This window comes from Ambystoma mexicanum, chromosome 2p (assembly GCF_040938575.1).
Source record: "Ambystoma mexicanum isolate Mex_15411 chromosome 2p, UKY_AmexF1_1, whole genome shotgun sequence".
NCBI lineage: Eukaryota > Metazoa > Chordata > Amphibia > Caudata > Ambystomatidae > Ambystoma > Ambystoma mexicanum.
Window position 1 is genome coordinate 1070119934 of NC_090923.1, and position 15587 is coordinate 1070135520.

The 15587-nt window shown below is 49.7% G+C and overlaps 1 protein-coding gene across 3 annotated transcripts in view; it reads left to right on the top strand.

Annotated features, from left to right (window-relative positions):
• Positions 1-15587, top strand: part of RTN3 (reticulon 3) — a 344971-nt gene that overhangs the window by 98565 nt on the left and 230819 nt on the right. For all 3 annotated transcript variants that reach the window (XM_069645001.1, XM_069645003.1, XM_069645002.1), the window contains one exon: positions 7024-9243. In XM_069645001.1, coding sequence (XP_069501102.1) covers positions 7024-9243 — 2220 coding nt within the window. The remainder of the gene's footprint in view (positions 1-7023; positions 9244-15587) is intronic.

Here is a 15587-nt window from a genome sequence, read left to right on the forward strand (position 1 = left end):
CGTCGGCACCAGAGTCGACGTCGAAGCCTTCGGTGCTCATGGCGCCGAGGTTAGCGATGCTTTCGGCGTCGCAGCCTTCGGAGCTCAACGCCTTTGGGTATTTTTGCTCGCAATTTGCTATTGGAGTACCCGGATCTCGTGGATACTCCAATGAAGGCTGCTGGGAAGTCTGTGAGGCCAGTTTTGGACTCCAGGCCCTCTTCTGTCCCCAGGCCAGGGTTTGAACTCCCTCTGGACGACCTTTATGAAGGGGAAGAAAGGTCTAAGTTTGAGGACCCTGATGAACTTGATGTGGCTCCACTTTTTTCTGGTGACAGTCAATTGGAGGAGTTGAGGCAAACCCCTCATGATGCCAGTGGGTTGGACACTTCTCCGAAAGTGGAATTTGGTAGACCTGCGCCTGGGGCTCATGCTGAGTCTTAATACAGGAGGATCATGGCTAGGGTTTCGGAGTATCTGGGCTGGTCCCGTCCTCCTGAAGACTTTGTACAGGATGATCTAACAGACCTTTTAGATAAAGGTCCCTCCTCTGACCCGGTGTTACCGTTTCATCTCCACTTGCAGAAAAGGGTGGCAGCTGCTTGGCAGTCCCCGGAATCTCTTCCGGCTGTTAATAAATCTTTGACAAAAAAGTACCGCCCTTCCCTTAGCGACCCTAGCTATTTATCCTCTTACCCCACTTCTGAGAGTTTGGTGTTTCAGCCGGCTATGGCCACCTTGAGGCAGGCGGCGTACCCTAACATCCCTCCGGATAGGGAAGACAATCGCTTCGACGGTTGGGCTCGGAAGGTATTTTCTGCAGGGAGCATGGCATTGAAATCAGCCAACCCCACTTGTGCTTTGGCAAGGTTCTCACACTCTGTGGCACTGTTTCTTTAGCGGCTGAGCATATTCCCGAGGGGGGAAGAAAGGGATGGGTTCCTTGCTCTCGTGCAAGACGGCAAGGATGCCATGTGCGAATCCCTTCGGTCGGGTTTGGATACGGCCAACCATGTTGGCCGATCCATGGCTGCGAGCACAGTTAAACGCAGATATGTGTGGTTGTGGAAGTCTGGTTTTGCTCCGGATGTGCAGGCCAGTCTTCTGAACATGCCCTTTGATGGCGCACATTTGTTTGGCAGCAAGGCTGACGAGTCTTGAAAGGTTGCAGACCTTGAAAGCTGCAGCTAAATCTTGAAGCGCAGCTGTGAATCAACCTCTGCCTTTTCATCCTAGGGGACAGCAGTGGAGGGGAAGTTTCTTTTTCGTTGCTACTCCTTTGGTAGAACGAGAGGGGCCGCCAGTCAAAGGGGCCAGCAAAAAAGTACCTGTGGTGGTCGGGGGAAAGCTGCCTCTTTGGAAGCGGCTGCGGCAGTGCATGAAGGCAAACAGTTGAGGCCATGTCCCATGTTTCGCTGGTTGGGGGCAGACTGTCTCAGCATCTCGAAGAGTGGCGAGCCATTACTTCAGATGCATGGGTTCTGGATACCATAGCCCACGGCTACTGCCTTCCCTTCCTTCAGCTGCCTCACGACAATCCACCGGGGAAACTCTTTGAAGTTTCTGGATCCGCTCCTTGCGCAGGAAATCTTGACCCAGCTGGAGAAAGGCGCTATAGAACTAGTGCCTGTAGTGGAGAGGAACAAGGGATGGTATTCCCCTAGTCTTTTTATCCCAAAAAGACTGAGGATTGAGACCCATCATGGATTTGCGTTGGTTGAACAAACTTCTCAGGAAGGACCAGTTCAAGATGGTTACTCTCTCAAGTCCTCCAGGCCCTTCAACTTAAGGATTGGTTGGTGTCTCTGGACCTACAGGATGCTTACTGTCCTGTACCGATTCATCCCACGCACAGAGTACCTGAGGTTTGCGGCTGGCGACTCGCACTTTCAGTTTCGGGTCCTGCCGTTCAGATTGACCTCCGCCGAGGGTCTTCACCAAGCTAATGGTGGTGGCAGCAGCGTAACTCAGGCGGAGGGATACACGTCTACCCTTACCTGGACGACTGGCTTATCGGGCGCGCTCTCCCGAGCAAGCGTTCGATCACCTCAGTCGCACCTGCCGCACCCTCCACAGGCTGGGCTTCTCCCTGAATTCCAAGAAGTCGCATCTGACAACTTCCCAACAGCTCCAGTACATCGGGGCTGTGTTAGACATGTCCTTGGAAGTGCTCGCCTCCCAAGGTAAGGGCTCATCACATTGTGCAGATGGTGGACAAGTTTCAACGTGCCCAGAGTCTCCCGGCTTTCTAATTCTTAAGGTTGCTCGGCCTCATGGCATCCTGAGGCTGAGATCCCTGCAGTGGGTCCTCAAGATGCACTGGTCAGTTATCAGGCAAGATGTCAGATTCCACCCCCGGTCTCCCAGGATCTTCTGTGGTGGCCCAATGAAGGGAACCTGATGAGGGGGGGACCATTTTGGCAACCGTGGCCTGAGGTGACTGTAGTGATAGATGCTTCCCTCACAGGATGGGGCACTTGTGCCGACGACTTGACCACCAGCGGTCGTTGGTCTCCGTCGGAGTCCAAACTCCACATCAATCTGTTGGAGCGGAGGGCCATCAGGCTAGCCCTGAAGGCTTTCCTGCCGTCTGTGCGGTGGAAAAGTGTCCTGATTATGATGGACAACACTGTTGCCATGCATTACCTCAACAAAAAAGAGGGGGTAGGGTCACTCCCATTGTGCAGAGAGGCAATGCAGCTCTGGTTCTGAGCCATCCAGCAGGGTGTTTTGATCTCGGCAGTTCATCTGGCCAGAGACGAAACTGCGGCGGCGGTTTCTCTGAGCAAGCAGAGCACGATCTCTCACTAGTGTGTGTTGGCTCAGGAAGTCCTTCAGGAGCTCTTCACCCTTTGGGGAACATCACAAGTGGATCTCTTCGCCACCATTGTCAACCGGAAGTGTGAGAGATTCTGCTCAAGGGAATTTCCTCCGAGCATTCCCGCTGCTGTACACGTTTCCTCTGGTCCCTGTCATTCTTCAAGTGTTGCGGAGGTTCGGTTCCCACAAGATCCTCATTTCTCCGGATTGGGCCAGTAGAGTGTGGTACCTGGACCTTCGAGAAATCCATCTGCCCTCCACGTCGTCTTCCCTACCAAGAGGATTTTCGCTTTAGTGCTCTCTCGTGTTCTCCAGCTCCCGCTCTCGTGGTCTCCAGCTCCCGCTCGCGCGGTCTCCAGCTCCCGCTCTCGCGGTCTCCAGCTCCCGCTCTCGCGGTCTCCAGCTCCCGCTCTCGCGGTCTCCAGCTCCCGCTCTCGCGGTCTCCAGCTCCCGCTCTCGCGGTCTCCAGCTCCCGCTCTCGCGGTCTCCAGCTCCCGCTCTCGCGGTCTCCAGCTCCCGCTCGCGCGGTCTCCAGCTCCCGCTCGCGCGGTCTCCAGCTCCAGCTCCCGCTCGCGCGGTCTCCAGCTCCAGCTCCCGCTCGCGCGGTCTCCAGCTCCAGCTCCAGCTCCCGGTCTCGTGGTCTCCAGCTCCAGCTCCAGCTCCCGGTCTCGTGGTCTCCAGCTCCAGCTCCCGCTCTCGTGGTCTCCAGCTCCCTCTTCCTCTCTCGCTCTCGTGGTCTCCCTCTCCCTCTTCCTCTCTCGCTCTCGTGGTCTCCCTCTCCCTCTCTCGCTCTCGTGGTCTCCCTCTCGCTCTCGTGGTCTCCCTCTCCCTCTTCCTCTCTCGCTCTCGTGGTCTCCCTCTCCCTCTTCCTCTCTCGCTCTCGTGGTCTCCCTCTCCCTCTTCCTCTCTCGCTCTCGTGGTCTCCCTCTCCCTCTTCCTCTCTCGCTCTCGTGGTCTCCCTCTCCCTCTTCCTCTCTCGCTCTCGTGGTCTCCCTCTCCCTCTTCCTCTCTCGCTCTCGTGGTCTCCCTCTCCCTCTTCCTCTCTCGCTCTCGTGGTCTCCCTCTCCCTCTTCCTCTCTCGCTCTCGTGGTCTCCCTCTCCCTCTTCCTCTCTCGCTCTCGTGGTCTCCCTCTCCCTCTTCCTCTCTCTCGCGTTCTCTCTCTCGCGTTCTCTCTCTCGCGTTCTCTCTCTCGCGTTCTCTCTCTCGCGTTCTCTCTCTCGCGTTCTCTCTCTCGCGTTCTCTCTCTCGCGTTCTCTCTCTCGCGTTCTCTCTCTCGCGTTCTCTCTCTCGCGTTCTCTCTCTCGCGTTCTCTCTCTCGCGTTCTCTCTCTCGCGTTCTCTCTCTCGCGTTCTCTCTCTCGCGTTCTCTCTCTCGCGTTCTCTCTCTCGCGTTCTCTCTCTCGCGTTCTCTCTCTCGCGTCTCTCTCTCGCGTTCTCTCTCTCGCGTTCTCTCTCTCGCGTTCTCTCTCTCGTCTTCTCTCTCTCGCGTTCTCTCTCTCGTCTTCTCTCTCTCGCGTTCTCTCTCTCGTCTCTCTCTCTCTCGTCTCTCTCTCTCTCGTCTCTCTCTCTCTCTGTCTCTCTCTCTCTCGTCTCTCTCTCTCTCTCTGTCTCTGTCTCTGTCTCCGTCTCTCTCTCTCGGTCTCTGTCTCTCTCTGTCTCTGTCTCTGTCTCCGTCTCTCTCTCTCTCGGTCTCTGTCTCCGTCTCTTTCTCTCTCGGTCTCTGTCTCCGTCTCTTTCTCTCTCGGTCTCTCTCGTGGTCTCTCCCTCTCTCCCTCGCTCGTGGTCTCTCTCTCGGCCAGGCGTACTGCAACAAAATCCTTGTACTGTGGCCATTGGCTGTAAGTTTTGCGACTAGTGCAGAGGTCACAATGTTGATCCTTTTCAGTGCTCCATTCCTATGGTTTTGGCTTTCTTACTTTCTTTGGCCCACAGGGGCCTTCGAGTAGGTACCATTAAGGGTTACCTGGCAGCGCTATATATCTTCAAGCGCTCGTCTGAAGAATGTTCTTATTTTAAGATTCCTTTGATTTCTCAATTCCTTAAAGGACTGAGTTCCCGCTGTCCCCTTTCCGGGTGCCGGTTTGGGATTTAAATTTGGTTTTGAAATTTCTCATGGGTGCTCAGTTTGCTTCTTGTCCTTCAAGACTGTTCTTGGTTGCTGTTACTTCCGTTCGCAGAGTGAGTGAATTGCAGGCACTTTCCTCTAAGCCAATTTTTACTGTGTTTCACAAGGACAGGTTTGTACTGCGGGTACGTCCTTCCTTTCTACCTAAGGTAGTATCTGAATTGAATTTCAGTCAGAGGGTGGTTCTTCCATCTTTCTACCCTCCTCATCCTGGTAAGGATGAGGAGCGACTCCATCGTTTGGATCCTAGGAGAGCTCTGAGCTTTTACATTTCTAGGATGTCCAGGGTCAGGGTTTTTTAGGATATGCTGGGCACTGATTGGGCCAGGCTGTTACCAAACAGACCTTGTCCAGGTGGATTATCCTCACCATTACAGAGTGTTAACGATTGGTGGGTAAGGACCCTCCTGAAGGGTTGCAAGCTCATTCCACTAGAGATGTGGCTACTTCCACCGCCCTCCAGTGGGGGGGTTCCTATAAGGAATATGTGTGAAGCTGCTACATGGGCTTCGTGCCACACCTTTGTTAAACATTACTCCCTGGATACATTCCATGGTCAGGATATGGCCTTTGGGAAGGCAGTTCTTTATTCCGCAATCTGATTGGGTACTCTAAATTCTTTTCCCTCCTCCATATAGTGGTACTGCTTTGGGAGTCTGTCAAAGATGTGGAATACTTTGGAGGACACAATCCATTTGGAGAAAAAGTTACTTAGCAACTGGTAATGTTATTTCGACTGGATGCTGATCCAACGTATTCCACAACGCCCTGCCAGCCTGCCCCTCTGGACAAATGCCCCTCTGGACAATTTTCTATGCGATTGCACATAGCCTTGCCGAAACGTAAGCTGCAGTGAAGCAGGCATGAGACTGGTGCCACACGTTCTGAGGGAAAAAACTTAAACTGAGGCTACAGGAGCTGTGTGTCCTGTTTATAACCTCCGATGACGTCGCCCTCAAAGGAGGCCTTCGAGGGACATCGACCCGACGTCATCGCCGCAGGACGCCCTCTGGTGAAAAAGTTTCCAAGTGGACAGCTGTGGATATTGCATGTCAAAGATGTGGAATACGTTGGAGGAATACCCAGTCGAAAGAACGTTACCAGTAGTTGGTAAGTAACTTGTTCTTCTTTGCTCAAATAGGTTTCCTAACATTGCATACTTGACCTATGCTATTTGAATTTGGAATGATAAAATGCAGTGTTGGTCTTATGTCTTTTTAATTTTTTTATTTATTTTTTTGTTTTACCCATGACTGTCTCTAAGGGGAACTTCAACTTTGCTCCTCAAACTGCAACTCTATTTTCAAGGTGTTTGGAAGTGTTGAGTTGATTTGATTGTATTTAATGGTTTAACACCATCTTTCTTTTGTTGAAATGGTGTGATCACTACTTTCCTCATTAACTTTATCCTTTTACTTACCTGCAATGTCTAGTCGCCCCAGACATTTCTACCTTTTTGCCAGCGCTGGCCTACCCTGACCCTGCTTAATGAAAGTGGGGATATAGATATTTTGGACATGACAAAATGACCAGCGTCTCTTCATGTTAAAATCCTTCCAGGCCGCTAATTGTAGAAAGTCATTTTCTCTGCCTAGCCATCTTTGCTGTCATGTCTTCTACATTGATTTGTTTGACCTGAAGAGGGAATAGGGTGTGAGCAATTTTGAATGAAATGGTTAGCACCGTTGCCATGTTTTCTGTAGTTGATAATGTACACGATTTTTGCACTTGATGTGGAATGTGAGCCTCCTGTGAAAGCCATTACTGCTATTTGATTGTGGGAGATGCAGTTTCCTACCTTGGCATGCAAGTTATTGAAACCTGCTTTTTATTTTTTATTGTACACCTGCTTCCCTTCTAAACGTTTTAATGCATGTTTTTCCTGGCAGTTCAAAACTTCAACTTATTTTCTCATTTGTTTTGCTTTGAAATGTAAAGCATGTTATTTGCATCCTTCTTATTTCCAATACCCTGCCAAGCTCTTCCTAATCCCTGGCCTTTTGACGACACATGTTCTGATAGCACAATATTAAGTGTCTGAGATCTTGACTTCTCTCTCTTTGGCTTGTCACATTCACTCCTGTCCTCTGAATTAAAAGCGCTCTGCCCTCTGGGAAGTGACAGCGATTCCACACAGAAGGTGGATGTCTTCCAGGAGCCTGTGGTGGAATCTGGTGTTGATGATGTACCAGCAAGACCTGATGCTACAGACCTGCTCTTCACCAGACATGAACTTCCTTCTTACAGCCATCTTGTTCCTGCGGATTGTGTGCAGAGTGTTCAACCAAATTGGCAAAATGCCCTTTCCTACAAAGGAGATGAGGTAAAGCAGGACCTGGTGAAGTTTGCCCCCGCTGCAGATCTTCAAGCTTTGATATTAAGTGGTGATGCACCAGATGCCAAGCCATTTCACAAAGACGGACTGTTCCAATCGTCTTGTTCGACAGGTCTAGTGAACAGCACTGATTTAGAATCTCCTGGCTCGCCTTTTGAAGTCCTCATTGGAAAAAATGAGTTCACCAATTCCTCTAACAATTCCATTGGGCACAGGAGTGAAGGTGGCACATTTGACAGTGAATGGCCTACAAAGAGCTGGAGTAGTGATACTGTAGCTGCGGGTGGTTTTCATACAGTCCCTCCCTTGTATGAAAGAACTGCACATCAAGATTGGTTGGTTGATTCCCAGGATTTTCAGTGTCTGTCAAGTGGTCAGATGTCCGACTGGAACACAAAAGGATGCAACATTTCAGGTGAACCTTCTCCATGTCCTGATCTCAGTAACCATTCCCAAAGTGTTGGTCTTAATGACTTGTCGCCCGAGGTAATACCAAAGATGCATCTGCATCAGGTAGCCCATGCCCAACCCCTTTATCAGTCTGTGAGCAGTCAAGACGAAATTGACTTTAGGCTTAGCCCACAAAAATCACCAAGTGTGGCAAAAGAGGCTGAGCCATTTGTCAGAATGTATGTGCAATCTGCCGGCTTGGAGCACAATGTAATCAGTTTGCATACTATGGAGAGTAAGTCCCCTGGATCAAAAAGCTACCAGTCTGAAGGTCCTCCCTTTAGCGAGCATCTTCTAGACTCATTTGAACTGGCTGCAGATTCAAACTGGCCTGATACTTCGGAGATGGCAGAAGCAGACAGTTCTGGGGAATCTGATGATACGGTCATAGAAGACACAAAGGCATGTTTGGCCTTGGCAGTTAAAAAAGAGGCAGAGATGGTGGAGATTCCAAAGGCAGAAGATGACCTATCATTTGAAGGAACTGATCTTGCTGCACCAGTCACTCTGGTCCTTGTGCCTGAGCGAGAGATTAATGTTGAATACTCTCCTGACGAGCTAACATACCATGAGAAAAGCAAGTTGCCATATGCTATCCCAGAGGAGGACGTTGAATTTATGGACGATTTTGAGACCTTGCAGGCCCCTGCAACAGATTTTGTTGAGGGAGAGTTCAAACCACAACACGCACAGTTCATGGAACTGTCAAAGCCAGAAATGCAGAAATTGGATAAGTCCGATATAAAAGATTCTGACCGTTCCAGAATGTTTTCTTCAGAAATTCTTCTTAAGGATGTTGGTCTGTCTGTTAAGGAAAGCAAACCATCTGGGTTTTCCTTGGACAAAACTACAGCAACATCTGAACATCCAGACTCTGTGTGTGGGGAACGTTTTATAAACTTTATGAAGGAATGGAGTGCTGAAAATAACGAGAGATTCCAGGAAACACTAGCACAGGTTAAAGCCAATGTACATCCTAGCGAGGTGTATGCAGATGCCACTGAAGTACAAACCCGAATATCAGCAACATTAAGAAAATTACCTTTTTCTGAAACTGGCGAAGAATATTGCATTTTTTCTGAGCCAGGTGAAGTAGCCAGTACGTTTTCTTCACATGATGGAAGCACCTCTGGTGCCAAGCTTCAGCCATCTCCTGCTACTCCAGAGGCGGAAAAGTTCTTTCTAGACCTTGACCAGGAAAAACTTACAATCACTGCTCTTCGAGAGCTTAGCACCATACCAGATGAAAGCCCTGTGTCTGCCGGAGAGAGCGATAGCCCCTCACCTAAAGGGAACAAACTGTTTCAAACTGCCAGCCCACCACTGGAGTCATTTGTATCTGGTTCCGAATTTCTCTCAAACCCCAGACAAACTGAAGCGAGCAAAGAGGTTCTGGATGTACGACCTGACTTTCCAAGTTCCAATCTTCTGATACAGTCATCCACACCCAAAGTGTTTCACAGTGTTGAAGGGTCTTCCAGCACCACAGAACTGGCAAAGGGCCAGGAGTTCGTGAGACCTCTGAGATGTTCAGGTAAATATACCAATTATAGCATGCATTATGGATAAAATGTATCCGGATTGGTATCGGAGCCCCTTTTAGAAAATCTTAAATCCTGCAAATGTTTGACTGTATGGTTACATTTTGAAGATGGGTTTGTAACAAATGTTTTTTTAAATTGTTTGTAGACTTTGTCTTTAGCGTTAATTTTATAGATTGCACCGGGAGCAAGGTTCTAACTAGTCCTGTTAGAAATGCATCGGATTATTGTGGCCTAGTCTGAACACATGCACTCCCTTTGTCAGTTTTAGGTTTATTGACCTTCATCCGTGGAATAATGGAATGTAAAACCTGATGATTTGCTGTCTCTATAAGCTATTAGCAAAACTGTTAGTAAATGGATTCTCCCAATGTGTGCATCCGTTTTCCCCTGTAGACTATCGCACCTACCTGCAGTGTACTCGCATCCACTGGAATGTGACAATGGGTTGTTTCTTAGACTGATGCACACACCCGAGCTCAGAAAAGTCTGAATGTTTGATTTGATTGGGGTAATGCGGACCCTTTTTGATTTACTGTGCTTTGTACTTTCCCCAATCTCGGCATTCCCCTTAGAAAGAAAAGGGCTGTATGTTCATACTTTGGTGCTGGGCTATTTGTCTTTTTAAATTGCGTACTGTTATCCTGCCAAGGCAGGACAGTTGTTCAAATGCAGCTAGCAGTACCTTTCCTTAAAGCCATAGGTCCTGTTCTATAGCATGTGCATTAGAAATATGCATTTCAAAACCATTTCTGGTGCATGAAGAGTATGTTAAGATAGTGTGCATCACTTTCACCATTTTACTCGGCGACCGGAGCTGCCACCCAGCAATTCAAAGGGAAGCTGTGCACCAAATTAAGTGCTGCGAGACTGGGGTAACACTCAGTGGGAGAGATCCCTTGGGGGTGTGTAGTTATTTCAAGCAGTGGCACAACATACATTGTTTTTGTTTAGCAACGTTTTATTCTGACTGACATTTCTTGGGTTGGATGTACACTTACAGATACCATGGAAATATTCTAGAATTAAAAGGAAATCTCTCAATAAACAAGTGTTGAGGATGGGATGACTTGGTGTTGTCCTCTGAAGTACTCCCTGCACATTAGGATGAGAGTATCTTTAAACAAGTCTTGAAACACGTATAGTCTGTCCCTCTATGGACGCCATATTCTAACAAAGTTCAAAGGTGATGTCCAGCAGAAAGTTCCTGGAAAAAGTCACTGCGAAGAGTTCATATTGCAGTCATTTAAATATTTTGTAACAAATACATTTAACACTGCCTTCCAACCAAAATATTTTGGAACGTGATCTTTTTGAAAACTGCTTAACATAGCAATTAAAAAGTGATAAACATAGGTGCACCTTTAATCAGCAATATAAATATATCTCAATCCAATTGAATCCTAGATTACCCATTCTGCAAATTACGAAAAGGTACATCTGTGAAGTGCTGAGGAATGACTATTGAAGTTGATGTGTACAGGTCATTGCATCTGGATGTGCTAAACCTAACTCTTGTGATTAAACTACTAGAGTTGGCTGATCTGGGTCGACATTACTAAAGCGGTTTGGCGTGACTTCAGGAGCACATATAAGTCAAAGACCCTATTAAAAATCAAACCAAAAGGGATTCCAAGATGTCTGCCGGCAACAGATAGACATGTCGGCAGCTGCTCCGTAAACCCAAAGGATTGCAGTGGCCGTCCCATGGGGGGGGCATCACCGAGAGCTACCAGAGGTGATCTAGGGCTGCTAAGCAGAGCACAATGGTGGGGGCTACAGAGGGCACCACCCCAAGACACCAAGAGTGAGCCCGAGCATGCCTGTGCCGGGACCGCGAGTTTGGCTGGGTGAAGGAGGAGCGGGAGAATAGGGCAGGCATGGGGGGGCACAGCAAAGCACCAGTGGAGTGACTCCCACCGGCCATCAGGAGCGACAAGTGAATTGCCCCCTTTTACAACATGGAGGCTGGGTACCAGTGATTAGCTACTGAGTGGAGGAGCTGTAGGGCAAGAGGCAGCAGGTAGTGCCTCAGCAACAGAAGGCCTGGGCCTCTGTCGGCGTTGCAGGAGGGAAGCACACCACTCGAGGGGCACCAGGTGGACTTCTGGAGATAGCAGTCGGGCCCCCAAGAGTACCAGGCAAGGAAGAAGGCAATAGGAAAGGTGTGGATCCGGCCCAAACGCCCCTCGCGATCAGTCTTCCTATAAATGGGCAGCCAATGGGGGCTACCATTGGGGGGGGCAGGGGATCCCACCAGACTGGGTAGTCTGAAGTGGAGTCATCGGCAAGTGGATCCTGGGTGCTCCCTTACTCTCTACATTTGTAGGAGGAAATACAGTATTGTGAAGATGGTCCGGCAAAGGGGTGTTTGGGAGGTTGGGGGTTCTTTGAAGATCCGTACCCCTGCGCAGTGGACCTTTGAGGATCTGGGTGGATGGCAAAGGCTCAAACAGGCAGCAGGTGCCGGAGACCTGGCAGGCACCCTCTCCATGCCAGAGTGAGATGCAGGGATCCACATAGGCAGCTTCTTACATGGTGGACCAGAGGGAACAGACGAGGTGGGGTTTGAACGGGCCTCTGTCATGGGGGGACCTGCATAGGAATATGAGCCTTCAGACAACGTTAACTAAAGCTTTTCAAGAGAAATTTCAACTGAGATCCGATCTCAATCTAGCGCTGGTGGAAATAAGGCAGGAAGTGGGCCATTGAGGAGAAAGAAAAAACCTCTTTGAGGAGCCTCCAGGAGGTGGAAAAACATGCAAGGTAGCTAACGATTGAACATTGCCACCCAAAACCTGTAGCTACAGATGGAGGGTATGGAAAATGGATCAAGGGGGATCAACATACAGGTCAAAAACCTTTAGGAAACTGTGCCCGACAAGGATTTGAAGGTGCAAGTCCAGAAGATCTTTGCAGACCTCTTGGAAACCTCTGGCCCTGAGGAGGTTGAATTGGATCCTATTCGCAGGACTGGGAAACTGTCTGGAGGTCCTAACAGGACGCAAGATTTTCTGGCAGCTTTTTCACAGTATACACAGAAAGAAGCGGTCTTGCAAGCTGCGAGGGCAAAATAACTGGTGTGCTATCAGGGAACCCCAATTCAGCTATTCCAGGACCTGGTGGGTAGTACACTGATCAAGAGAAGGCAGATGGGCCCGTTGACCAGGGAGCTGTCCCGCAAAGGGTTTAGATACAGATGAACCTTCCCTTTGGTCATGGAGTGGGAGGGCGCTCAAATGCATTGCCTCCATTCAGGAGGGGGCTGATCTGTTACAGCTGGATTTAGGTGAAGACTTCCAATAAGACTGCCCTCTGCAGCCCAAGAGCCATACGAGAGAAAGACCCAGGGAATGGGTGACAGCAGGAGAACCACACAGGTGGAGGGCTCAGTTACGAGACCCCCAGCCAAGGCCACAGGGATGCAGAGGGTGGGTAGGGGAACTGGGGTAGGTGAGGAGGCTCAAGCATTTGATATGGCTTTGAGGGGTCGTGGGATTCAACGGGATGAAGTAGGGTGGTGGAGTGCAGGAGGATTTTCCATCTTGTTTTTTGTGAGGGTGGAAATGTCCAGAGGAAGGTTTAAAGAGGGGTGGGAATGGGGGGGGGGGGGGCGGCAAAGGGACATCCCAGGGTTGGTGACCAGGATGGGGGAGGGATTGCGAGGGAGGGAGCGGGAAGACACCAGAGGTTGGGGACCGGTCCTGGGGGAAGAGGGCATAGATGGAGTATGAAGAGTTTGGTAGGGGAAGAGAACAGTACAATAATGGGAGGAAGCGAGATGGTTGGGTGAGGACCGAATGCGGGTGCTCTATATAAATGCTCAAGCTGTCGATGCAGACTGTAAGGGGACTCAAACCCCCCCCCTTAAAAGGAAGAAATTATATCTTTTCACTAGGTAATCGGGCCCTGATATCTGGGCAATCCAGGAGACCCATCTCCAGCAGCAAGACCAGACGAGTCTACGATTGTTTTCACAAATTATCCACGCCTCCGGCCCAAACAAGGCAGTGTGGGGTGGCTCTAGCTATGTGCAACAGTGTAGATTTCAGGATAAGGGACTCCAAGGCTGATAAAGGGGGCAGGTTTGTACTGATGGTAGAATATGAGGGTGGTCCCATATACATTGCCATCAATATATGCTCCTAATGCATGGCAGGAGGTTTTTGAGGGATATACTGAATACACTGGAGAGGTTGGCTAAAGGCCACATGATCTTGATGGGCGATTTTCAATATTGCCTGGTTCCAGGAACTAGACCGGCGCACGAGTGAACCGGTACACAAGGGGGTGGTGTGGCTACCAGAACCCTACAGGATGGGTTTGATGCTCTGGGCCTTGGGGACGTCTGGAGGGGGGGTACATGGATTTGGGAAGGCTTCAACTTTTTTTCTACAGTACCTGGTTCACAATCTAGAATGTATTAGATTTGGGTCTCTGCCCCCCTCGCCCCTCCAACCCCTGTAAGGACTGGTCATGGATATAGAGGAGGGACCTATTGGCATAGCAAACCAAGCAGTGGTCTCCATGGATCTGACCCTCTCTGGGCGTAAGCCATTGATATGGCACTGGAGGGCACTGGCCGGGGGAGCTGCTATTTTAACCGATTTATGAAGGGGGCTTAGAGGATCAGATGAGGGTCTTTTTAAATTTAAATACGGCTTCAGATACAGGGGACAGTGCCCAATGGCAGATGTTTAAAACCAGGATCAGGGAAGAGTTAATTGGAGCAAAAGCAGCAAGGGATCGGCAGCTGGAAGGTGTGGTAGAATATATTAAGAAAACAGTGGGCGCACCATCTAGACTGGCTATGAGGGAATATAGGCAGGCAGTGGGTGACCTCAATGTCCTTGGAGCTAAGAAAGCGGAGAGATCCCGATTTGTCCGCCAGCGATTCTATGCCAAATACAATAAGGCGGATAGGCTTCTGGCATGGTTGTGGAGGGGTACAGCAGCCAGTAACATGACTGCAATAGCAGACTAGAATGATCTCAACACTCTCTTATGGGGGATATTCAGGAAAGTTTTGGCCGATATTAAGCAGACATGTACCAATCCCAAAGCCCACCGGGTCCACTGCAAAAGGACTTCTTAGTGAAGTCTTGGGATGGGAGATGACAGCTGAGGAGGTGTGGAAGGTCAAATCAGCGCTCGCCCCCCCCCCCCCCCACAAAAATTGCCTGTGCCTGATGGATACCTGTAAGGTGGGGCTATAATTTTTGGGAGTCTGGCCTTCTCTCGCCCTCAATGGAGGAGGCAACAAAAATCACCCTTATTCCCAAACTAACAAGGACCCCACCAGGTGCAGCTCATAAAGGCCAATAGCTTGAATGTTGATGCCAACATCTATACTAAAATCCTAGCTAACAGATTGGAAGGGTTTCTCCCGGACTTGATCCATCCCAACCAGTCTGGATTTGTGCTAAGGTGCCTGACATTTGACAAAATTAGGCACATATCCCACCTGGTGCACAAGGCCCACAAGACTGTGCTCTCAGCGGTCCTGCTCTCACTTGATGCCAAGAAGGCCTTTCAACCCTGTGGAATGTTCAAAGTAATGGGTAAGATGGGGTTGGGAGGGGACTTTATCCATATGGTCCAGGCAAATTACAACACACCAGTGGAGTGACTTATTAATGGCTCCTTACCCTGTAGCTTCCATCAAAGCAGATAGGGGGGCAGAGAAGGGATGGGGGGGGGCGGGCTTCCAGGTTGGAAATGTCAGAGGGCCCTATCGGATTTCGGGGTGGTTTCAGGACTGAAGAGCAATGTGACCAAGTCAAAGTTGCTCAACCTCATAGTGAAGGGGTGACAGCTGTCCGACTTGAAGGCATCCTCGACATTCATTTGAAACCCCGGGGAATCCAGTTTTTGGGTATTAATAGTACTTCACAACTTTAGTGTTGGTTTTCAGCCAATTACCCGCCAATGCTAGCCTCCATGGAAGTGGACTTTACTAAATGGAAAAACCTTAGGATCTCATGGATGGGCAGAATGGCCGCAGTAAAGATATTGACGCTCCCTCAGTTGCTTTATCTCTGAAGCACTACCTGAGGTTGCTGACCTCTTTCCTCGTGGACCGACCCTCCCAGGTCCAACTTGGGCCTTTCTCTCCACCACCTTTCTCTGCACGTAGTGTTCCCCAGGGCTCTAACTCTGGCTCTTCACTCTCTACATGGCCCATCTGACCCACCCAATCTCCATTTTCTGCTTTAAATTTCAATGTTATGCGGATGACCCGCAGCTCTTTCTGGCTCCCTACATCATCCTCTCCTCTCTCGCACATGCCGTACTGTATCAGAAATTCAGGATTGGTGCCCCTCCAACGATCTTTGCC